The sequence below is a fragment of the Podarcis filfolensis genome (assembly GCF_964270895.1).
Source record: "Podarcis filfolensis genome assembly, chromosome: 1".
Taxonomy (NCBI): Eukaryota; Metazoa; Chordata; class Lepidosauria; order Squamata; family Lacertidae; genus Podarcis; species Podarcis filfolensis.
Window position 1 is genome coordinate 76,796,376 of NC_139604.1, and position 26,982 is coordinate 76,823,357.

General features: G+C 38.9%; 1 protein-coding gene across 4 annotated transcripts in view; it reads right to left on the minus strand.

Moving 5' to 3' along the window:
• Positions 1-26,982, minus strand: part of NELL1 (neural EGFL like 1) — a 374,882-nt gene that overhangs the window by 245,332 nt on the left and 102,568 nt on the right. For all 4 annotated transcript variants that reach the window (XM_083598461.1, XM_083598460.1, XM_083598463.1 and 1 more), the window contains exon 5: positions 8,042-8,138. In XM_083598461.1, the coding sequence (XP_083454587.1) occupies positions 8,042-8,138 (97 nt within the window). The remainder of the gene's footprint in view (positions 1-8,041; positions 8,139-26,982) is intronic.

A 26,982-nucleotide genomic window follows, 5' to 3' on the forward strand; every position in this document is an offset into this window, starting at 1 on the left:
ATGCCAATGGAACTATTCTAGTCTGAAGCCACTTTCACAAGGTGACTCATTCATAGTACAATGATTCCAAAGAAAGGTTTCTCCACCCCTCTTCCACTGATTAGCCTCAGTGTGATATGATGCTTTATTCAGATTAAATCTGCACCTTAAAATCAAATGCTGAGGTCTTCAGTCCTTGGACATGTCAACATATGTGAACTGGATAACAAAAAAGGCTAAGACCCTCAGAATGCAAATAAATTTTGATAGGCATGCATGCTGTAATGATGAACTGGATCTAGGAGAGGCACATAAAGTGTACTGAAAACACCCACCCACACACCACTTTATGTGGAAAAGTAAGTTTACAGTCAAGGTTATCCTTTGATAATCAAAATATTGGTTTCATCAGAAATTGAAGCCATTATTTCAGCTGGAGTACAACAGAAAAATGGATGCTACTGAGCAGATAGAAGACATCATATCCTACTCGGAATAGTGAGCTCCTGCTATAAATAAAATACAGTGCTCCAAGATTTGCAGATGCAGCAACATTTAACATTTATGCGCTCGTTGTCTCAGATAGCAAAAAGGTAATCAGCAAGCAGCTCTTCCTGCTTGTTATTTCAAGATCAAATATTAATTGAAAATATTAATGAAAATAACTATCCAGAACATTTATTAACCTTTTCATCTATGAGAATGATGAAGTCATATGAGTAATGAGAGGAGACAGTGTCAGTTGGTAGGGATAACCTCCAAAGCAATCTGTAATATGATTCTGAAAATGAATGCTACTGAACAATGTATTAAAACCACAGACCCATGGATGTCTAAGGGCAATGTTTAAATACATATAAATAAAACCCAAACCCTTGCCCTAATACAACATGGATATCTGTGTATGTAGCTGATGTAAATTATATCTGGGTGGGCATCTCAATTTACACTGAAATGCTCATCTAGGCAGTACGTACAAGGCTTCACTGACATTGTGGCCTGAGGAGTCCAAGTTAAAGCAAGCCTAAATAATAACCACTGAGCACACCAGGCGTGCATCACAACCAAACTGTTTCACCTCACTTTACTAAGATTTATTCTGCCTTTGCTTAACATTAAGCACCTGTTGACTTTTTCCACGGGTGTTTAGCCTTACTCAGTGCTATTTTTCTGGAAAAAGGTGTTGAAACTCACCATGTCCGCCTCCCTTGTTCTCTTATAATGGCAATGGTGCCCACCTGAGAGGTGCTGGAACAGAGTTCCAGCAAGTTCTGGCTGAAAAAAAGCCCTATTTGCTACATAAATGAATACAGTGGATGCTCGGGTTGCAAACGTGATCCATGTGGGATGCACGTTTGCAACCCGCAGCATTCACAACCCACAGTGGCATCTCTGCACATGCGCAAAGCGCGTTTTAGTGCTTCTGTGCATGCACGACTGCCAAAACCCAGAAGTAACCCGTTCCGGTACTTCCGGGTTTCAGCGGGTCCGTAACCTGAAAAAACACAATCTGAAGCGTCTGTAACCCGAGGTATGACTGTAAATGTTAAAAATATACATATCACAAATGCTCCCCCCACCATTTGCTTGTTTGTTAAGCATTAATCTTAAATTTATTTAGCAATTTCAGCTGGGAGAGGGTGGTAGCAAACGCAGCCTAGCTAATGTCTGTTTTTTGTGCACTGTTTCTAAGCCTTGAACTATATGCTTTAAAAGGTGTGCTCTTTTCATTATGCATGCCAATAGCTTATTTATACACATGTATCATTTTTTTTATTGAATGTTAGAATGATGTTGGATAGAAATTAAGTGGTTTCCAGCTGTAATGCTTTAAGAGAATATGAAAAAAGGGTTATAAATAGGTAAAAACATAATTAAAATGATGTTGGATTGGAAATAAATGGTGGATGAAAATACAGAGTTATAAAATGTTAAGATATAGAGTTAAGATAAATGAAAGAGGGTAAGGATTTGCTGATTTGATTATTTAAATGGGAATACAAGAAGGGGAGGTGTGAGGAGGTCAAAGAAACAAGCAAATGAGTTTTAAGTTATGAAAAATGGTAATTGTTTTTAATTTTTCTTATTTTTTCTGTGTTTTTATTTTTATTTTTATTTTTTCCTTTATTATGTGTTTTTGCATATTTGTTTTTGTAAAACTTCAATAAATATTTCTTATTTATACACATGTATCATTTTCATTCACTTCCAGGTTTTAGATGCCGCCATGGTAATAACAACAACAACAACAACAACAACAACAACAACAACAACAACAACAACAACAACAATACTCTGCCCATCTGGCTGGGTTTTCCCAGCCACTCTGGGCAGTTTCCAGCAAAATATCAAAATACAATAATTCATCAAATATTAAAAGCTTCCCTAAACAGGCATACAACTACCAGAATCTGTTTTCAAGAGGACTAGTCAAATATAAATAAAGGGCTTTTTTGTCAGGAAAAGTCAAGCTGCAGTGTATACTCTGCCTTTGACTTCAATGGATTATGACAGCGACAGCTATAGCACTACCTCCAGTTATATCCACTGACACAACCAGCTAGCATCCTATATTGCAACAGCTGCTGTGTCAGGGCCTTATGTCAGAGAACGTACTGCACAGATTATAGGAATTGTGGATATTGTCTTGTATTTGCAATAATATTATGTATCATTGTAAAAATCTTCTTTATAAAAATTCACCTCCATAAATGAGAAGAGCATTTTCAGGGGCAAGAGTAAGGTTGACAGAAATGACATACTGCTAGAAGGAAGCATGGACATACGAGAAAAGGCATGGTGAGCATTAAGCGAGGGGGAAGTGTCAGGTCCCTTGACTTTGTGCTTTAGTACAGAATTACGATTTGCCATATGCCAGCCCACTTGTGGAAGCAGCTGAGTGACACACAACAATTCCCTTCTGCTACTGTGGCAACTAAGGGTCAGTTATATGGCATTCCATTGCATGACTGTATTAGTCAACAGTTGCTGTTGCTGTTTTTGACCAAAGCAGCTGAGGGAAGCTACCAAGTTAAGTGGAAAATCATGAAGAGGAGACTTCTCCCCCCTCATCTCTGCTTCCAACACCTGAGGTGACAAGATTATTATTCAATCAATCAATCATTACATGCCCTTCACTCTAAGGTCCCAGGGCATGTTACAGCATTAAAACTCAATATTGGAAACGATTTAAAACTTGCAACTTATTTCTACTTGTTCATTACCACCAGCATTGCTAGATGGACCCTTATAATAAAACAGTTAAAAATACAGTAAGATACATAATTACTATATTTCATATAATCAGTGACAAAACTATTGATGCAGGCTCAGAAATATCCCAGTTTATAAATAAGTACTCAGGATGGATAACTAAAAGCAACACAGGTGTCTCTAGTGCTCTAATGCAAACAGTGTGTCATACAGGTTTGGACCTAACATGCACAGTGAGTATAGCTTCAGAGAGAAAGGCAAGGCTGAAGATATGACAACAGGAACAGAATCATAAGCCTTCTTGGTTACATTTCTCCCTTGCTTCTTTTAAGTAAGGTGCTTCAAATACTTTTAACATGATATATGATTTATCTTTGGGGTGCCTCTTCACTCTAATTCAGTCTTTCTCAAACTTGGGTCCTCTGCTGTTGTTGGATTACAACTCCCATCATCCCTTATTAGCATGACCAGTGGTCAGGGATGATGGGAATTGTAGTCCAACAACATCTGTGGACCTCAGTTTGAGAAACACTGCTCTAGTTTCTTTGTTTTCCTACTCTGGCATGGGAGTACTGTACTACTACTCTGCAATACTCAAAAAGATATCCTATTCAAAAAAATTCCTCCTCATCTACAATAATTATTCATGAGGCTGTGTTGTGGAAGAGGCAAAAACAGAATGCTCATATTTCAGGGAATTGTAGATTTGGAAGGGACCCCAAGGGTCATTTAGTTGAACCCCTTGAAAAGCAGGAATCCTGCCCACAGTCATCCATGGGTGGGCTCAAACCACCAACCTTCTGGTTAACAGCCAAATACACTGACTTATTTCACCAACTTTCTTTACGCTTTCCTAACTCATTTTACCATTCGTCTTCCTAAAATGCTCTGCAACTTGTGCTTTAAATCAGAAATAGAACTTGTGGAAACAACAATATGAAAGGGGAATACGGTAGGGGTGGGGGAAGGGGGGAGTCCCAGAAAGTGGATGTTTGAAAATAAGGTTCTGAATGTATCTTCATAATTTCTTTTCTTCTCTTTCTGTATTTTGGAAACTTCAATAAATATTATTTAAAAAAAAAAACTAAAATGCTCTGCAACATGCGGAACAATCTCACCTCCCCCTAACTTGAACCACATTAATGTTACCTAGGCATAACTGTTTTGGGGATGCAGAGCTCTATCAAATATGAGGGGTAGCTGTGAGGTTTTCCTTTACAGTGTCAGATCTTTTTTTGTCTTTTTAACGGAAAGCACTGAAAATTAAAAGGAATAAGACAGGAGGTCACCATCATATGGGGTGGGGTGTCCCCTAAGAACACAGGAGCTACATTCAGACATGAGGGGAGATGGCTTTTCCACCTGCCTTGCCCCAGCCCCAGGAGTCTTTATAAGAGGCCTGCTCTCCTCCAGAGGAAGAACTGAGCGGAGAGAGACTTTTTGCAGGCAATGGCTTTTCCACCTGCCTTGCCCCACCCTCCAGCCCCAGGAGCCTTTCCCACACCATGACTTTGAGAACAGCAGAAGCAGCTGGGAAGAGAGGAGTTCAGAGATAGTTTGTAAAAATAATTTTGTAAATTGTGTGTCCTTGTTTCTCAATTTGATCCTTTTTTATGGTTTTGTACGTTTTGTGGTATTTTATGCATTGTGCTTTGCTGCTAGATTAGTAATACTTTATTGCAATTGATGACCGTAAACTGTTTAAATTATTATTTGCTGATGTTTAATTTTACTGTTTACTATTGGATTCTAATGGATTATTGAATATTGCTTCACTTGATATAAGATGTTTATTTTAAAGTTATTGTGACTTTTTATATAGGATCTGATTTTTACTATTAATGTTTGATGTTTTATTATTTTTACGGGTGTTGGAAGCCACCCAGAGTGGCTGGGGCAACCCAGCCAGATAGGTGGGGTATAAATAAAAAATTGTTGTTGTTGTTGTTAGTTTATTGGGTTAGTTTTACTGCTTATAATGCTAACACTTCTGTTCCAATTTCTAGTGTTCCTTTTACACTACAGTACCTGTTGCGTTATGGCACTTTGATCAATATACTGCCATGTCGCACTAAATTTTAAACAGCAGGAAAGAACTGTATGCCAGGATACTGCCCCAAATTTCATCAAGTGGAATTACAGTGCAAAACTCCCGTGATTTTCCAAGCTAAGATGCTTGTAAACAGAGTTTTTCTGGAACATGGAAACAAGCACTAAATTTCCACTAGATTTCCAGAATTTATTTTTACACTGTGTGAAAGACAATATAAAATGAAGAACTTATCATGTAAGGCTACATCAGGAAAACATAGTAGGTGTGAAAGGAAAGAGAAGATTGTGTCTCCAAGTGTGTATTAATGCTACAATTTTAGAGTTTTGCCATTAAGAACAAAAGCAGAAGATGAACTGAAAACATATTAGCGAAGTATGCTGTTACACTCCTAATAGATTTGAAATAGCTATTATCAGTATAATGCTGATAATAATATTCAGTGCTTTTTAGACACAATTGCTAGCACAATTCCTCTGCATATACAAAAGAAAAATACAATTCTTTTTTTAACATTCTTATTTCCCTGCAGATCTCTGTTTACACTGAGCAAAATAGGGTTTGTATATGCTAAAACACTGAAACAAATTGCTTTCAAAAGAAAAAGGGAGTCCTGCTGAGTATGTAAATACAAGGACAAGGGATATGTGTGCTTATAAACTATCAAAATCATAGGCTTTTGCATTGGGTAACAACAAGAATAAAGTGTAAAGCTTATAAAACTCACAAGCAAGCTTAAAAATACAGCCAATTATGTAGTTTTGCCCTGCAGACAGTTAGTAAAATATTCAGGCATCCATAGAGCAAAGAAAGGCACATGTCGACTTACATTATGATCAATAAAAACTGGCAGCTCATTATCATATCATTAGCTATCCTGCTGTTTCCAAAGTGTTAATGTGTAGAAATATTAATTTATAAATGCATAATATCCCTCAGTTCTTAGACTCTGGCTGTCTGTATCAAAAAAGAATTAAAGATGGGCAAAACCAATATAACTATTACTACTCCCCCTGTTCCTTTTTTGCTATATACCCATAAACATATGTTTACCATCTGCAGAATTATGGGAAGCAGCTGAGGTTAAAAAACCAACAGCTGTAGAATAAAATAATGCCATCAATTTCACTTCACGGTGACAGCTCAGCTGTTAGATGGAGAAATAAAGTCCAGGTAAGAAGGCATTTCTCCACCTTAATTTAAATGGGGAGTGGGTGGATAAAAGAGATACAAAAATTATCTGCATTATATTAAAACCTGCTGCAGTATTCTTACCCATTGCAACCTCCCTTGCACCCCAAAACCAGTTGGGTAATGTGGGTGGGGGGCCTTTACACATACAGCTGGATGAGAAAGGCATTGGCATCTGCTTCAAATTGCAATGCTGGTGGCACATTTGCTGGTGCCTGGGAGTGGGAGCCATAGATGCATGAGTGCCAGAATTCATTATTAGCCAGTGGGTCCAACAAGCCAAACAATGCACAAGTTTGCAGGAGCAGTAGCAGGAGAAAATAGGAGGATGGTGAGAGAGGCTTCCTAATGTTTTGTTTTACATATTACTCTCTGTTCTTTGGTCCACTGCATGGGAGGGTAAAGGCTCCAGCAGAGTTCAGCCAGGATCACACTTTAGGAAAGCTTCCTGCAGCCACAGAAGGCTACAAGTCCCACCCCCATCCCCAAAACACCTACTTATCTCTTATTTGTTAGAAGAGTACATTGAGGTTGATGTTAATGCCCTCCTAGCTCTGTTGGAAGCTGCGGAAAAGGAAAGGGGAATTTAGAGAGTAGGGGAGCAAAGAAACTGAGGATGTTTTTGATTTTGCTACTTGTCTTTGGCCAAGATTTTGGCCAAACCTAGCTTAGCAACAGAACCAACACCATCTCCCATGGAGCAGGCAGAACTGAGAAGTTGAGAAGACCAGCTAGGATGACCAATGCTATGGGATAGGGTAGTAAACCCCAAAGTTTTGGATCCCATGTAGGGAACTAGACAGCACCATTCTGGGCTTCACTCCCCAAAGTTTTAGACTGAATGTCAGTTCCAGTACAGTAGTTCACTGTCCATGAGCCAGCAGCAAGCATGTCTTTTCCCCTATGCCAGGTTCAGCTGAGTAGGCCATGAAGCTATCCACCAGATGCACTAGAATAAACCTGATATGGGATATAATTCAGTTCCCTTGTTGACTCGTTCATATGTGGAGACAGCCAAGCTGCTAAGAAATTATCTCCTTCTAGCCTTCTCCTTTTTGGGAAAGGGCCATATGTTTACATATTTTGTTTCAGGGGTTAGAGACTAAAGATAAGGAAAAACTTAATGAGAAGGATAAGCAGAAGGTCAGGAAGTAGCAAGTGCGATGAAAGGTTATCAGGCCTGCCCACACATATGAGAATAGTAAGTAGTTCCGGTGCAGCTGTGTGAACTCCAGCCCAAACCCAATATATAGAAAGCAAGGCAGGGTGGTACATAACCTATACATCTTTTTATAACAACAATACACCTCTGATTACAGAGAGCATATGATGTATCATTATTGATTCCATGCTCTGACATAAAGATTCACATTTCTTATTCCCTTTAAGTTGATCCAAAACAAGTTACAAAGGAAAAGTTGCACAGAATGAGTGTAAACTGAATTCATGTGTTCAGAAATTTTCACTCCATGTAGCTGATCCACATGCATGTTGAACTATGAAATGGCAGTGTTGCTATGAAAACACCAATGATCGGATGTTGTAAAAGGCAAAGGATGAATGTATCACATTTCTGTTAACTCATTTGGTTCCATTTTTCAGACTTACCTTAAAGAAGCCATGTTTCCTGTTACGTTGTCCAAGCCACAGATTGCTTCCTGGAGTCAGATTTGTTTCCGGAGGGTCTATAACACGTTCATAAATCCTATGAAGCAAAGTGCTACTATTAGCCAAATTCTTTTTGATTAGAATTTTAACCAAAATTAAAAATTAAAACTCATTGATAAACTACACACAGCGAGACTTATACAAGCTGCTATCCAAGGCTCAACATAACAACATATATCACATTTTTAAATTTTCCACTGAAAAAAGAAAGAGAAAAATAGAGTTTTCAGATATAGATAAAATAAAGCATCACGGCATGAGAATTACAGATACTGTACATGCAAGTAAGCAGAGATAGCCCATAACCAATGCATTCATTTCCAAGGAAACTGGGCCATTACAACTATTTTTTTATTTTTTTATTTATACCCTGCCCATCTGGTTGGGTTGCCCCAGCCACTCTGGCAGGCTTCCAACTCATCATCATCATCATCATCATCATGAAACATCAAACATTAATACTAACAATCAGATCCTATATAAAAAGTTACAATAACTTTAAAATAAACAACTTATATCAAATAAAGCAATATTCAATAATCCTTTAGAATCTAATAGTAAACAGTAAAATTAAACATCAGCAAATAATAATTAAACAGTTTACACTTATCAATTACAGAAAAGAATTACTAATCTATAATCAATAAAATGCATATATATTTAATATATTCATAGCAATTGTAGAAAGCTATTCATCGAAGAGTGGTTGTTAGAGAAAGGATAATGATTGTCATACACAATACTTGACAAAGTAGGTTTTTCTGAACATTTCAAAACACCAAGAGTAGGGAAGAGTGGTTATTATATTTGCAATTGGAGGAACTTCGAATATAGTGATTTGTATCTTTATTCTCAAACCATGGCTTCTGCTAGCATCATACAATATGATTTGGCCTTCCAAATGTACACAAGCATCCATAATCTGGCAATGCTTGTCTACCTGTCTTACATCTATTCAACATTCAGTTTTTTAATTTCATAAATTTACACACAACTCCAAAGTTCAGCAGTCTTTTGAGGTGGAGCAAAAGCCACAGATGTGTTTTTTCAATGGTTTATAAATTTTGCAGATAAACAGCAATCCACAGAGAACACAACTTTAATTCATAGTTTGGCAGCTTTGCAAGCTCCAGTTTGTAAATTGTCATAGTCTCAGACATTAAAGAAAAAATGCATTGGCTTTACAAACCAGGGGTTACCATACCATCTGAAAGATTTAAAATCATGGGGGTGGGAAGCATGTGTATATGAATTCAACAGTGTTTGGTTTAGTTTATGGTTGCCATTTTGTTGTTAATGGTGTCAATATTGTTTTATAGATGATGTTGTAGTACTTCATGAATTGTATCATATGGTTTTTGTTGTAATTGTGCTGTTTAGCTTATTGTTAGTTGTTTTGTTAGTGTTTTATAAATTGTAATTGTTTTGCTGATGTGTTGTTAATTATTCTATATGATTTATGTTGTATTTGTGATGTTCTTTATGTTATTGTTTGTAATCTGCTTTGCTATTCATTTGAAAAATATAACACTCAATCAAATCAAATCACCAAGGTCATTTGAGACTCCAGTGACAAGACTGGATCCAGGAGCATCCCCAAGCCATGGACCTCTTCCTACCAGGGAAGCGCAATACCATCCAGAACAGGCTATTTCCCCTACATTCCCCTATATTCCACTACAAATCTCATGACAGTTCCCTGTGGCCTCATATAGTTGTTAAATAGCATGGGGACAACCCTGCAGGACACTACAAGACAACTGCCATGGTGCCAAACAACAGCATCCCATAACTACATTCTGGAAACAGTAATGGACATAGGATCAGAACCACTGAAGTAGTAGTAGTAGTAGTAGTAGTAGTAGTAGTAGTAGTAGTAATGTACCACCATTCATTCAAAGATCACAGATACCATGGTCAACAGTATTGAAAGGTATAAAAAGATCAAGCAGAATGAACAGAATCACTCCCCTCTACCTTTCCCCCAACAAATGTCATCAACCAAGGTAAACAAGGAAGTTTTATGCCATAATGGGGTCTGAAACCAATGTGGATCCTCCAAGTGTGCCTCAAGTTTTACCATCACCACCTTCTCAAGCACCTGGCCCAAAAAGGAATAATTGCCTCTCAGCAATAGTTGTTTAATGCTTCTCGGTCCATGTAGGTCTTCTTAAGGAGGGGATGCCACACCATCTCCTTCAAAATGGATGGTATTTCCTCCTCCTCCAGTGAAACTAATCACATCCTGGACTTACCCAGTCAACCCCCATGGGTTGACTGAGAAGTCAAGATGGGAAGTGTCAAGATGGCAGGTGGTTGGTGACACTTCTTCAAGCAGCTTCTCCACATCCTCAGGCCATAATACAGTACAGGTGGATCAGACAGTGCTCAGGATACCTCCCTTGAACTTGATCCAACTGTAGCAGATTCCAACTTTGTCCGAATCTGAGAAATATTGTCCTTAAAGTGCCTCACGGTGGTTGGTGACACTTCTTAAAGCAGCTTCTCCACATCCTCAGGCCATAATACAGTACAGGTCGATCAGACAGTGCTCAGGATACCTCCCTTGAACTTGATCCAACTGTAGCAGATTCCAACTTTGTCCGAATCTGAGCAATATTGTCCTTAAAGTGCCTCACAGAATTGTTACAGGAGGTCAGCAAGGGTATTGAAGCAATGCTCTCAGATAACAAAAACCCATTTACCATTCAGTAAAGCTCCGCCAGACATCAGCATTTTTCACTGATAATGTGTACATGTATAAGAAATTGATGAAAGGCACTGCAATCATATTTTTAAATTAACATGAGCTACAGTTTCGAAAGCAAACTATGAGCCAACACAATCCATTTCAGCTTTATGAATTTACACTCAATCTAGCTTTCCAACCTTTTCAAGCCTGGCCTTACTAAATGTAATCACTGGGTTTGTGTTGTAGCTTGCTATTTGTCTGGAAACACATACATTTCAAGAAACATAAATTACCTATAATCAACACATAGCTGTGATAAGCCAAGTATACAGAAGTAAATAGTCTTCCAAACTGATATTGACCAGGGCAAATAAAAGCAGATACAGTAATGTATGGTATAATTTTTTTAAAATCATTTAAACTTTTGGCTTAGGAGCATTCAATGAACTCAAGAGAGTAATTCATATAATTATGGGGAGTAACAGCTTACCTGCATTGTAATTACAATCAATTTTAATTCTTCAGAATACTGAGGCAAAAAGCATATTCAAAGTTGGAATCATTAATACTGCAATAATTTTCTTTTCTTTTGCTAGATAATACCCTTTCATAGGTCCCCTTGAACTAATTTACCTCTTTGAGCAATAAAACAATTTTCCATGCTCCAAGCATATATTTTGGAGATCACTGGCACTGTGGAAGTATTATTTATTATCTCTATCAACATTTTAAAGAATAAACACCTCCACTCTTCAGCATCAAATTCAAAATTAAACCTCTACTCAAATACCATTTTAGGAAACCAGGGCTCTCATCTTCTATGCATTTACGTAGGGGTAAGTTCCTTTAAATTCAACATTTCATAAAACCTTTGACATACTCATTAAGAAAGCAAATCACTGAATAACACACTCACATTAGAGATTTTTCTTTACCTATATGGTATTAGTAGAAAATATGTAGCCTTTTAAAAACATTGGTCATTATTCAATGAGGAATTCCATCTTTTGTTAACCACTAAAAGCCCCAAAGCTTAAAACAAAGGAATGTACCGCTATCCACAACACTCCTTACAAGGGAGTATTGGATTTTTATTTATTTGACCGAGTAGGGTTCTGAAGGGACTGCACAATATCTGTCTTCAATGACACAAAAGAATGAATTTTTCAATGTAAAAGCACACAAATCGACATGTATTATACTGCAGCTCAATAGTACAATATAAGGAAGACAAATGAGATACAGGCCCAAATGGTTTGTTTCAGGCTTTGGTGGGAATTTAACGAAGAACTACCCTTTATGGAAGAAGGTTGTAACAACCCCTCTTTCCTGCATATTTTGAGAATACTGCATTCATTAGATTAGGGGTAAACGGCAAAGGACTCTCTTCATTTTTCTTCAATTGTTATCCTGGTCTAATTACACTTGTGAAGCCTCTATTTACCTTCTCCTTCAGTCATCCATTCAGATTAAATACAGAGGGCTTACCTTTTCTCCATATAAGTGGTTTTTAGGATGCTTGCATGTCCACCCCCACACCACACATTACTAGAGTACATGTTCTGATATTAAAAAGTTCTGTCATTAACCGTTTTGACTAGTCAGTTTCTAGTCAGATATTTTGTTGATTGTAACAGGGTTCCTGATTCAGTATGTTGACTTGCTAATAATAAAATAGCCTACTGAAAACAACAGAATGTCTTCACACTCCATAAATGGGATATGTACAAGTTACATAATAAAAAGTATGTACTCATGCGCATCAAAAAGTAATGTACGACTGAATAACCATCCATTGGTTGGTTGGTTGGTTAACAAAAGGTATATGCCACTTTGTTGTAATCAAATCTCTATGTGCTTTACAAGAAATATTAAAAATATCAATAAAACCAGTTTAAAACAAAATAATTAAAATTAACAGTAAAAGAGATTAAAACACATCAACAATATTTTTGATCTGGATTGGAGAGAGGGCATTTAAATGGTGCTTAGAGGGTCCTCCCCACTTACGCAATTTTCACTTGTGCACATGGAGTGCCAGAACGTAAACTCAAATAAGTGGGGAGTCACCTGTAATTGTAGCAGCACTTTTCCCAGTTGTTACAGTCAAAGGTTTTCTTGCAGACAATCACCTAGTTCAATTCCATAAAATGTCATACTTCAGCAGGCAAGCTCATCTTTTGTGTTGAAGAGAACCCAAATTCAAACTCTATGATATCTTTTCTCTGTGTGTGTATCCTTTTTTTAAAAAGGATAATGGGTAAAAAAAAAGTTGGGGGAAATCTCTGCTAGGATCTGTCAGGGCTGGGAAAGATTTTTGCAGTGGTCTGTCTACTTCAAAATAAAGAAGCTTCATAAGTAATATTTGTCCACACAAATTCATATACAGAAGTAGTCGGAACTGACCACGTGCACAAATTATTTGTGGATTTTAAAAACTGCCATATCAAAATATAATTGCATAGCTGTCAACTTACAGATTTGAAAATAAGGGACCAGCAGCCTTGAAAATAAGGGACCAGCAGCCAAAATAAGGGACCTGCAGCCTCACCTGTTCCAAGCACTCCAGTCTTCCTGTCCTCCTGCAGTCTGGTCAAACTCATGCTGGTAGCTTCGAGAACACTGTCCAACCAACTTTGTAACCAGAGGTTCAACTGAATAGAATCTGAATCACATGCACCACAAGGCCTATGCAGCCTCAACTTAAGATGGGTCCCCAGCCTGGCTTTGCACTGCAAAGTTTGCAGCAGCACGTGCAACAAAATGGCGTCCAGCATTCAAAAACCCCCTCAGCTTACATTAACTAGCCACACACAAGGCATGCAAGCTCCACCCCCCAGTCGTTCTTAGACTTCTTATTGGGTGAGCAACACAGCCAAGCAACACAGTTGGAGCCTCCCTCCTCCCTGGCCAGCAGGGAGGGAGGGAGAGGAGCTGCTTCCTTTGAAATTTAAGGGACATCATTTAAGGGACATTTAAGGGACATCCATCAATAAGGGACAGCAGCGGGACATGGCGCTGGAATAAGGGACTGTCCCTTCAAATAAGGGACACTTGACAGCTATGTAATTGATCTTCAAGTTTTACATGTGCACACACAGAGACATTCAGTGTGTAAAAAAGAAAGAAAAGAAGTTCCAGAAGTTAACATTTCCAGAATCACTTAACAGCTTGACTTTTTATGCAAATATTACCTTGTGAGAGATTAAAACTCTGGTCCAGAAGTAACAGATTGCCTCACTCAAGTTGTTTGAGTTAGCAGTTAATGGATGCAATCCTTATTTGCATAGAAACTCTTCCAAACTGTGACGATATATGGCAGTATTTCTCTTGCCACATATATATAATTAATGTAAGGTGGTATATTTTTTCTGTATGGTATATTTTTTCTGTATGGTATATTGTATTATTATTCCATATTATACATGTGCTGATTGTGGAACCTGAACTAAAGAGCAAGAACACAGAGTTAGAGGTTTGACAAGTATCTCTTCTCATTCTCACTCCCATAGGATATCACCTTGCCATTGTGCTCCACAGTTCAGAAAACACTGGTCACTTGTCTCAGATGGGATAATCACCATGATTATGGCACACACTTCTCATGCATAGCAGATTATCTGCTCTGACAAGTCTAATAGCATTTGTCAGGAAAAGATCCTGGCTTTTGATTTATCCACTTATGGACAGGACTAGAAGTATACAAATAACAACTAGAAAAATAACAAACAGATTACAACAGAGATTCATGCACCACAGAGATTCTTATAGAATTTCAGCTTCAATATGGTTATAATCCTAATAAAAAGTTTCTAATGAAAAACTTTCAAAACTACTGACCAGTCAGGTTAACATTGGTACCAGGAAAGGTCCTAGAACAGATAATTAAACAGTTGGTCAGTGAACACTTAGAAAAGGATGATGTGATTATTAAAACCCAGCATGTTTCCTCAAAAACAAGTCATGGCAAACCAATCTCATTTCTTTTTTCGATGGTGTTGCAAGCTTGGTGGATCAGCTGAATGCTGTAGGCGAAGTGTATATTGATTTCAGTAAGACTTTTGACAAAGTCCACCATGATATTCTTGCAGAGAAGCTGGTAAAATGTGATCTGGATGAGGAAACTGTTATGTGAATTTGTAGCCGTCTGGCTGACCAAATCCAAAGAATGCTGCAGGGCTCTGTGCTGGGCCCATTGTTGTTAAACATCTTTATAAACAACTTGAATGAAGGATTTGAGGGGATGCTCATCAAATTTGCAGATGACACCAAACTGGGAGGCGTAGGTAATGCCACAGAAGACAGAATCAGGATTCAAAATGACCATGACAGATTTGAGCACTGGGCCAAAACTAACAAAATGACTTTCAATAGAGACAAATGGAAAGTTGGGCACTTAGGCAGGAATAACCAGCTGCACAAATATAAAAGGTTATATGATCACCTATCATTTGTGCCTTAGTTGAGATTCCTGCATTGCAGAGGCTAAGACTAGATTACTCTCAGGGTCCCTTCTAACTCTACAATTCCATGATTCTGCGTACGAATGAAATCCTGAAGAATGCCTTCCAAAACAGAGGCTAAAAATATAGTAACATTGCTTGAATCTGAAAAAAGTGGCTCAAAGAAATATTAACTCCTTTGGGTTGTAATTCTCCCCTATTCAGTTCTAAGGATGTGGTTTTAATTGCGTTACTGACCATTTTAGCAGACTTTATGGGAAGAATAGCAGAAGATGACAGATAGTGCCTGAGATTTACTTTAAGAAAGGGAATATATCCAATAAAGCAAAAGAGAGTCCCAAAGACATGAAAATAGCAGGGGGAAAGGGGTAAGATAAGAAAAACAAAAAAAGCCAGAAACCAACCGGCCAACAATTTATAGTTCCCTTTTGTTTGCCTGCTGCTAGTTTCTGTACTGGTAATTTAAACTATTGTTTCAAGAAGCGGGGGGGCAGCAAAAATAAAATAAAAACAGCTGCCCTGAAATATATAGTGAACATGACAAACTATCAAGAAACAGGAGCTAAAAGTTTATTTTCACAGAAAGAGCAGTGCTTGACAGGCCTGGGTAGAACTTGTCTAAGGCCCAGGGCAGAAGTCGTTAGAATAAAGTTATAAACAAAAAAGCAGTCAATCCCTGCTCCCTGCCCCCCAGCCAGCCAGCTTAGCTTTCTGAGGCCCAGGGCAAATGTACCCGGCTGCCTCGTCTTGGCACAGGCCTGGTCCTTGATATCTCATTGGCACAAATGGGCATTTCATTACATGTTACAGATAGAAAAGAAGTCTATCTGTAAAGTTCTGCCCAACCAGGGGTGGGCATTTTACATTATACCAAAGCATGGGAAAAGAGGGTTGGGTATTAGGTACAGACCTCAGTGGGTTTGTGTTCATATCACTTTAAAACCACAGTTAGGCTTAACTACTGTTTAAAGGTAAAGGTGAGGCATGTTTATTCAGGTGGTCTGCTCCTCACCTTCTCCAGTTGTGCTCCTGTTGTAGCTAAGGCATGGTTTTGCTTAGTGTTACATCCAAATGTAGGTTCAAGGTTTGCTCCTCTCCAAACAAACCATGAGCTGTAATTTAGGTTTATTCTTGTCTTACTACTTATGGTTTCTTTGCAGGATAAATTTTTTATGTATTATTATTATTATTATTATTATTATTATTATTATTATTATTATTATTATTATTTAAAGCTCATGTGTTAGACCAGGCATAGCCAAACTTGTCCCTCCAGCTGTTTTGGGACTACAACTCCATCATCCCTAGCTAACAGGACCAGTGTTCAGGGATAATGGGAATTGCAGTCCCAAAACAGCTGGAGGGCCAAGTTTGGCCATGCCTGTTAATTAGACTAATGCCTAGTCTAAATGTAATAAAAATGGAGTAAATGTAACTATAATTGGTGTCACCGTACAAAAGCAGAGGCAGGTGGCATTCTGACCTTGCAGTTAAACTGTAATAGTGCACTGCCTTGTTGCTACATAGTTTCCAGCAGCAGGCAAAACTGGAGAACAAGAATGATATACTGTACGTATAATATGAAGTTGAAAGACCTATTTTTTTTCCCCATAACCCGAATCTGAAAAACAAGATTTACTCCACACATCTTATTTTGCACCACTGGTTCTGCATCTTTGCTATGATGGTTCCATAGATTATTTCTAATCATCATGCATGACTGCTCCAGCCCTTATATAGATGAAATTTATTTATCAATAACAGAAACATACAACTAAAGAAAACACATACAGGAAACAAAACAGGATTAATGTCCATAATATATATGGCAAGCAAAGCAGTTTGGATCATATTCCATCTACATATTCCAAGTACATGCGCCAAATACGCAAGAACTGTATCTGATTTGGCCAAGTCTCTAGAAACCTGTACATTCATCACACCTCTACAGTCTGTACAAAGTTCTAATAATAAGTCATGTCTGCCTTTCCCCTATAGCAGGCAGCTGTAATTTAATATTTATTTTTATTTATAACATTACACAAAATTTTCTGGGTTGTATACAATTTTAAAAAAAACCACTGTGGTATTAAGGTGGTATATCAATGCAGCCTTGAAGGTTTAGGCAAGGTTTTGCTAAGCTCTGCTACCCAAGGCCTTCTTAATTGGAGAGGTTAAGGCTCAGTGCATAAGAACAGTCCAACCTCCCTAAGCTAACTTCCCTAAAAGTTTTTTGGTTTTTTTTTAAAGGAAACTTTTGCCTGTGGTATATGATCTTGTCCCTAAATTATGGGCAAGCAAATCAGTATAAAGCAGGAGGAAGCAAAGCAGAAGGGAAAGCGACAGTAAACCTCATGAACAGGATATTGTTTCCAGGTACAATTAGTACAACTTTAGGAAGGAGGTGATCAGGGTACAACCTGAACTTCCAGCATTATAAACACCCATGCTCTGATTCTAGATTCATTTATTGCAATGCTCTATGCATTTAAAACAAAATTACAAATATTTCAGAGCCCCTGTGCCAAGACTATTAGCTTGCTGCTTCTTTCAACCACTTGTTTTATCTCAATTCCATATAAAATGTGTTAATACCCAGCATGATTGCTTTTTTTAAAAAAAAATGGTGTTTACAGACTGTGCTGGCTTTTTTAAAAGAAAAAGACCTCACTTCAATTTTATTTTAGCTGAATTATTCATTCAGCTTCCTATCTCTCGAAAAAGAAGGCATCTAGTTGGTAAAAAGAAAAATCCTTTTTTTCACATGTCCAACTCTTGTCATACTGCAGGAGTTCCCAATCATCTAACAAGAAGAAAGCTATTTAGATAAACATTTCAGATCTTGAAGGAAATGTTTTCTTATTGAATTTGGAGAGCACAATAGTGCCTGACAACTATTTAATCAAGAAGTTATTGTTTGGCTCATAGGGAGAAAGAAAGGGATGAAAAATAATACCAGGCCTAATTTTTAAAATGTTGAAGCAAGTGCTTGTTCACATTTAAAGCTTTTTTAAAACAAAAAACACAAATCTCAGCTATAACAACAATAGCAACAGCAGCATATTTTTGGTAAAATGGTAAGCACAGTTGGCTCTCGTTTTCTCTCTTACACACAAACACACACACACACACAGAGAGAGAGATTAGCAGAACCTTTTTTTTAAAAAAAAAAGCCAAAACGTAAAGATTCTCAGTTCAACAACTGATCAGAGTTAAATAAGTGTTAAATAGTCCAGAATTGCTTTCTTTTTAAAATTAAAAAATGTTTTTAATGAATTACCTGTGCTTCTGGAAAATACATTGTAAACCACAGAAAACCGTCCATACTCAGAGTAGTATAAATCACAGATAATGAAAAAAACAAAAAACCAAAGGACCTTCTTCATCATGCCCAGCATGTAAATATTCCAGAGTCATCTGGGCTTCTATTTTTGAATATAATCTGAGCTACACTGCCTTCTTAGTCTACTGCAGCATGATAATTACATTCTTATACACGATACTTTGTTTTTAAAGAAATCTTTGTGCTATAATGTACTTAAATTCAGGCTGAAGTTCTGTTAGAACAAAGCAAATAGTATATGTGTTCCATCCATATAATGGCTATACTCCAATGACTCACTTAGTATGCTTGTCAAGCATGTATTTTTTGCCAAGACTCGGTGAGATAAAAGGCAAATGATGTGGTCCAAGGAAGACATAGGTTAGGTCCAAAAACATAGCCAGAGCCAGGCAATGGTAGAGTTTGGGGGCATACAGATAAAAATAAAAGGGACAAGAGACACGAGATATGGTGTCCTGAGCCCACCCAGCCAAGGAAAGCAGATAGTTAATTTTTTATTGACAAGAGCACGCACTTACAGCAGCTCCTAAGGATACACATGTGCATACACGCTTCTTGTGTCTAGGCAGTTATTCCCAGGTCCATGACCTATGAAGCAGTTGCAGTAACAGGGGTACTACACACCCCACCAGCTTATATACCCTCCTCTAACAGGGTGTGCACATGTAACCTGAGGCTTCTCCTACATGGAAGTTGTCACTGCTCTTTCCTCTTTAAGCCCTTCTTGGCTAGGAGACAGAAGGACAGGGAATGGTGGGGATTTAGCTGATTCCCCCTTCACCTGGGGAGCCTCTTCCTCTGCTTCTGATGCATCCTGTGTCCATCCCTCAGGCCCTGACCAATTCAACTTGTCCTCCTTCTCCTTCCATGGCTCCTGCCTTGTGAGGGACACCAAATCCCAAAAATCACTGGTCTATTCTCCTGGATCAGCCCCTGACTGCCTTACCTCCACCACACACTCGTGAAAGCCCTGCCAGGTCCCTGACATCTGGTCCAAAATAGACAGGTAGTCAATTCTAGAGGCAATAGAGGTGAAGCAGACAGGGTTGAGTTTTACAGACATCAGAGCCAGGCTAGGATAGTTATTACATAAGACCAGAGTGCCCCTATTGGTTTTCCTGATTTCTCTGGGCTGATCAAGTCTCATGCTTACTAGACTTGAACTGCAGAGCAGCAAAATTCAGGTCATCAGTTTCCTCTATCTTCAAACTGTCCTAATGGCATAAAGAGTGACAAGCTTCCCCCCCCCCATACCCTCAGTTGGGGTGGGTGGGAGGAAGACCTGCATTTCCAGATATTTTGAACCATACATCACTCCCCTCTCCCTAAACTGTGTAGCTAACTCAATGAGACAAAGTTCAGCACACTTCCAACCCTGGTTTATCTGAAGACACAAAAACAGCATATTGCACATAGCAAATTGAGCAGCACTTCCCAAAAAGCTCTTCCCCACGGTAATCAGTATACTCCCTGAAGCTTGAAATTTGATTAACCATGAAATTCGTTTCATCGTAAAATTCACAAATTAGTGAAGAGCTCATGATACAACTTTTAATATGGATTTTCGTGAAACTGATATTTCTATCCTATTTGAAACTGTTTTTTATCCACCTAATTCTATGCAATATTTCAGCATCCTTCTCCATTTGTTATGGCAACTTAACAGAAACTTAACTTGTGCTTGTTTCTAGCAGTATGATGAGGAAAGAAATACTTCATAATTTTTTACTGATTTTTAATTTCAAGTAACAAAACATACCCATACAAAGAATACATACAGTAGTTTAGTGTTGCAGAGAAAAGAGAGAGAAATAGTGATTGATGGTTGTAGTTTTAGATATTTCAAGAAAAGCAATCAAAGGAATGTGTTTCTCCATAACGTTCCATGAGTCGATGACGGGTGAAAACCATGTTTATTGTCTTAACAAAGGCAATACACTGGTACCTTGGTAGTCAAACGGCTTGGCTCCCAAACACATCGGCTCCGGAATGCCGCAAACCCGGAAATGAGTGTTCTGGTTTGCAAACTTTTTCCAGAAGCTGAACATCTGAAGCAGCTTCCGCTTGAGTGCAGGAAACTCCTGCAGCAATAAGAAGCTGCGTCTTGGTTTTCGAACCGTTTCGGGGTCAAATGGACTCCTGGAACAGATTAAATTTGAGGACCAAGGTACTACTGGTAAAGAATATCATGTTGTATAAAAGGTGTTAAGTCTTTCCTCTCTCAGATTGATATTCCTTTTGTGAAATGGTTAATTTTTCCATAAGCATCATGTCCCATACTTGCGAAATCCAGGCTTCAAAAAGATTTGCATTTAAAGTTTTATGCAATCCCAAATCTAGCTGCAGTTAATAAATGGAGAGTGTTTGTTGGTTGTGTTCTTAATGTGAGAATTTAAATAAGATAGTATGGCTAATTTGGGGTTTAGTCAGAGCAATTGTCCCTATCATTTGATTGTTTGAACATCTTATTCCCAAAAGGGAATAATTTCTTGGCAAAACCACCACTAGAGAGTCAGGTAAATTGCATTCCCATCAGCAACGTTTTGATGTAATTCGTTGATGATGATGATGATGATTATTATTATTATTATTTGTATACTCGCAGGTCTCAGGGCAGTTACAACATAAAATCACAACACAAAAACACAAAATACATATATAGTTGGGATACGTTTCCCCTTCCCAGTGGTCATTCAAAATGCTGGAGTCCTTATATTTGGGCTTGTTTAGAAAGTGTATAATCTGGTATATCTCTAACCAATCATGTGGTATATCTCCCAATATAATATTTATTTCTGGAGCTGTCTTGAGTTTATATAATCCCATTGTTTCCCACCTAGCAAATGAGCCTGATTTGGCTGCTGTGCGAAAAGAAGAGTGTTGAGTTATTGGGACTAAAGGGGAATCAAAAGGTCAAAGTTTCAGTCTCCGTTCCTTCCATATGGTCAAATCTGATTTTAGAAAGGGGTTAATAATGTCTTCTAGTGTCTTGTTGTACACTTTCTAATAAGGGGGTGGGCACATAAAGAACTGACTGCTATCATCCTCCACTTTTAACCATGGGACCTGGTCTAAGCCTTGTAAAACCAAAAGGATATTGGGTAAGTCTTTATACCATTTTAGGTTAGGTATCACTATACCTCCTTTTTTCTTGACCCTATAAAGGGTTTTATGAGGTAGCCAAGGTCTCTTGCAGAGATTCTGGTAGATGTTTATCGTTGAATTTTCTATTATGATGTTTTCCAGTGTCCTGAACTTTTAAAATACTGTAAGTCATTTTTAATGAAGAAGGAGCTAAAGCGAATGATAATGGGGACTGAACTCACCATTTTTATTTTTAGTTTAGTTTAGGACAGAGTGCTCTGCGTATCCTTTCAATGGGGCCTCCTTGCCATCTGGAAGTATTTCCCTTATCTAGGACTAAAAAGCCTCACACAGACTGATGTTTCCAAAGCCCTCTGTAGCCCCTTGAAGGCACAGATTCTGACAGCACCCCTGATCCTGAACATCCTTGAGCTAGATGTCAGATTGAGATCTCTCTCTCTCTCTCTCTCTCTCTCTCTCTCTCTCTCTCTCTCCATCATCTGCCTATCTATATCTATCTAGCTATCTATCTATCATCTATCTATCCTATCTATCTACCGTGTTTTTTGCCCCATAGGACGCACCGGCCCATAAGGTGCACCTAGTTTTTTGGGGGGGAAATAAAGGGAAAAAATTTATTCCTCCCCCCAGGCGCGGGGCTGGGGCGGGGGAAGCCTGAGCTTCCCCTGACCCCAGCCCCCAGAATAGGCAACTCTCTGCAAGCCGTGGGAGCCCAGCGCCGGGCTCCCACGGCTTGCGGAGAGCTGCGCGAAGCCTAGAGAGCGAGAGGGGTCGGTGCGCACCGACCTCTCTCGCTCTCCAGGCTTCAGCGAAAGCCTGCATTCGCCCCATAGGACGCACACACATTTCCCCTTCATTTTTGGAGGGGGAAAAGTGCGTCCTATAGGGCGAAAAATACGGTAATCATAGTTCTGTCGCAGTTATGTACTTTTTATGTTGTAAGCTGCCTTGAGCTGGTTTGAACTGTTGAAAGGGAGCATACAAATAAAATTAATATGTAGCTGTGGGAAAGTCCATCCCCATGGTGCCATTCTTGCTTGAAGACCTGTCTGCCACCTAGGAAGAGGTGCTTCATGAAGGTTACAGACTGTCTTACCCCAGGACCACTGGAGAATTAAGATAATTTTAGAAGTAACAAACAAGACCCTCAGAATTATCTTCTACTTTTAAAGATGTAGGCTTAAGAACCGCATCCAACTAAAATCCATGCAAGATCAGTGTCCTATTATTCATATATGAGACATATTCGCAAATTGTGAATATAGATTTAAATCGAAGCCCTCATTAGACAGAAAGATTCAGCCACTGCCTGAAGCAAACATATCACTTTAAAGCTGTTATTGATCATGATGAAACTAAACCACCCATATTCCCCTCTGGTATTGGACTATATGACCTCCTGTGTCAATGAATCCTAACCCCAGGCTATATATAATTTCAAACATCTCTCCCTCCTGCCCTCCCTCAATCAGTTCTAATTTTTAGACTGCAATCCTTAACAACTTACCAGGGTGTCCTATTGAACTATATGGGTTTTAGTTTTTGAGTGGACATGTAAAAGGACTGCACTGTTAAGACAGCGAAATGCATCCTGAAGTCTAGTTGCATTTTGCTCAAATCATATTTTGTGTTTATTGCTTCTCTGTTTCTGGGACATCATAGAAACACAAAGGGGAATGTGTAATATGAATTTCCTTGAAGGAAAGAATCATTTTAGTGCTTTGCTATCGGTTTGCTAAAACCTCAGCATCAACCATTAAAAAGCATCCTGTGTTTTGAGAATTCATTACCACTTTAGTCTAACATCTAAATTTATGCTGTTACAGTGTAAAAGCCAAATACATAATATTTGAGGGTGGGATAATGCATCTACTTCCACACTTTAGTAAGTGACTGAATTGCTCGTGTGAGCCTTGCTAGGTTTGATTCAAAATTATTCTCTCTGTTATTATGCATCCTTTCTCCCTCTGCCACATTAGCTGCATACAAATAAGATGAATACAAAACGTCACAAGTAAAGCATAATGCAATATTATCTCTGTTCCGTCGAAGGCATAAACCTGTCCATCAGTATCTTTTCTGCTCCACACTGAAAAGCTTTGCAACATCCTGCATCTTAAACTACAGCCGTCGGGTCTCTATCAAGAGGAAACTACAGGCACTGTCTGTCAGCTCTGAACAAAGAAAGCTGCCTTACACCAAATCTGACCAATGGTCCATCTAGCACAGTATTGTATACACTGACAAGAAGTGGCTCTCCAGGCTCTCAGACAGCTGTCTTTCTCAGCTGTACCTGGAAAGGCTGAGGATAGAACCTGTGATCATGTGCTTGCAAAGCATGTGCTCTACAACCGAGCTGCTGAGAATCCAGTAAGCAAAGCACAAGTCCCCCTCTAATACATTGGATTAAATGTCAGAGCGGATCCATAGGAGCCTCAGTCGGAATCACAGAATTGTAGAGTTGGAAAGGACCACAAGGGTCATCTAGTCCAACCCCCTGCAATGCAGGAATCTTTTGCCCAATGTGGGGCTTGAACTCATGACCCTGATATTAAAAGTCTCGTGTTCTACTGACTGAGGTAACGAGGAGATTGCAGTCCAGAATCTCAGTCTGTACGAGTAGGACAGAATGCAGGAAACTAGAAAGAAGGCTCCCATATCATGAACATAAGGTCCTAGGACCATTCTACACAATTACATTACTGAGGTGTGCATATTAAAGGTAAAGGGACCCCTGACCATTAGGTCCAGTCGTGGCTGACTCTGGGGTTGTGGCGCTCATCTTGCTTTATTGGCTGAGGGAGCCGGCGTACAGCATGACTAAGCCGCTTCTGGTGAACCAGAGCAGCACATGGAAACACCGTTTACCTTCCTGCCGGAGCGGTACCTATTTATCTACTTGCACTTTGACATGCTTTCGAACTGCTAGGTTGGCAGGAGCTGGGACCGAGCAACGGGAGCTCACCCCATCGCGGGGATTCAAACTGCCGACCTTCTGATCGGCAAGTCCTAGGCTCTGTGGTTTAACCCACAGCGCCACCCTCATCCCTGGTGTGCATATTAGATTTCTGGAATTCAAGAAAAGGCTTTCCCCCATGTTTAAAATCCCCTACATGTAGTGAACAGCTTCAGCATAGCCTCCCACCCCCCCTATTCTGCCACCCTGAAATACTCATTTCCAATATACTGGGAGCTTTTTTTTACGTGAGGGTTAGGGTTAGGATGTTACATTTCAGTCTATCAAGTATTTATTTATTTATTTATTTATTTAATTTCTATGCTGCCCTTCATCTGAGGATCACAGGGTGGTTTACAGTACAAAAACACAAAAACAACTTAACATAACAACAAAGACAGCAAGAACACACACCCCCAAAGTAGATATGCATTGGATGTCAAATGTTTATCATTATTTACCATCTGAGGGAGTACCCTGCAACTAAGCACAAGCTTTAGAAAGCTTAGCAAGGAGAAATCTACAACAGGCAAACATTTGGCAGTTTGCTCAAATGTATCAAATTCATTGTGCTTGCTCATCCCGAAATCTATCATCTTAACTGCCTAGAACAATTCATTCCATTACACAATGCTGCAGATGTATCACACAGGGAGCCAACAATCACCACGACAATAGAGGCAACCATTATAATATCCCAGTCTTGTAAATCTGTTGACTGCAATATACAACTCTCCATTCATACACAGAATGCCTGTGACAAAACAAGGAATATAGTCACACATAGCATGTAAGCCATATCCTAGCCTTCTTTCAACCACTGAGCTTCATAATCAAGCTACATCAAGGCATGACTTGTTTACTGCATCACTGTTATTCTGGAGAAATACAACGGTTACAAAATATATTAACAAACAATGGCAGTAATTTCACATAGCCAAGGACCTAACCTAAATAGCATTAATCCAAGAAGCACCCAAATGGCAAAACTACTGTAAGTCTTAAGTACCACTTCTTTCCTTCGGGTGTGGTTAGGTGCTAAGTATTTATAAAATTGAAATGTCCAAGTATCTACAGTATCTTTGCAAGCAAGGAGGAAGGGCACAACCTGGCCACACCCTCCTGACCACATTGGCAATGCCCTTGTGACCTCATAGTGGCCCTTTCAGGTGTCATGGGCACCAGCAGCCACTGGCTAGGGGACTCAAAAGATGGAAGTGGGTCCTCTGAATATATCAATGATGACTGAGAGATTCCACATATAGCCAGGGCTAATATAGACACTTTGGGTGTTTCAAAGCAGGTGAACAATACTATGATACATAATACTATGAAACAGCAAGGGACTTCTTAATGGATTTCAATTAGGTTTTTCTATAAGTTATATATCTTCAAATGCTATGCAATTTCCTATATATATTTTCCCCTTTTGAACACTATTTCACAGTTCCAGTAACTGATCTGAATTTGATATGAAGTATTAGGTCCCAAGGGACGCGGGTGGCGCTGTGAGTTAAACCACAGAGCCTAGGACTTGCCGATCAGAAGGTCGGCGGTTCGAATCCCCGCGACGGGGTGAGCTCCCGTTGCTCAGTCCCTGCTCCTGCCAACCTAGCAGTTCAAAAGCACGTCAAAGTGCAAGTAGATAAATAGGTACCAGAAGCAGCTTAGTCATGCTGGCCACATGACCCAGAAGCTGTATGCCGGCTCCCTCGGCCAATAAAGTGAGATGAGCGCCACAACCCCAGAGTCGGTCATGACTGGATCTACTGGTCAGGGGTCCCTTTACCTTTACCTTATTAGGTCCCAAAGCACTGAGCAGAGGTTTTACTTACATATATAAATGTGAACATCTATATAACTTCCTAATCTAAAATTTTGAGGAAGCATTACAGTACTAGTGTGTTCAAGTCCCAAAGAATTTGTCACACGTTTCTTGGAGAATTTTATTTTACTGAATGTAAGATTATCTGCATTTAGCTGAACATTTCCCCCTCCTATTACTCTTCAGACATCAACTGGATATTTGCTAATGCCAATAATAATAATAACATTGCTTTTGGTTTTTAATCAAGAACACTTATTGATGTTGGTCATCTTTGAGTTACACCTGAAATTATTTAACTAAGACTTTTGAATTGCCATTGGGAAGAGCAATTTTAGGACATAGAAGAACAGATGTTAAAGTGACTAACATATGGACAAATGCATTTCCTTGGATACATTTTATTGAACCCCACGCCTTTGTTAGTCACATTTCATTACAGCATAGTTAAATTATGACAACATGTTCAAGAAGCCTCATTTTTTTAGCCTAGAATG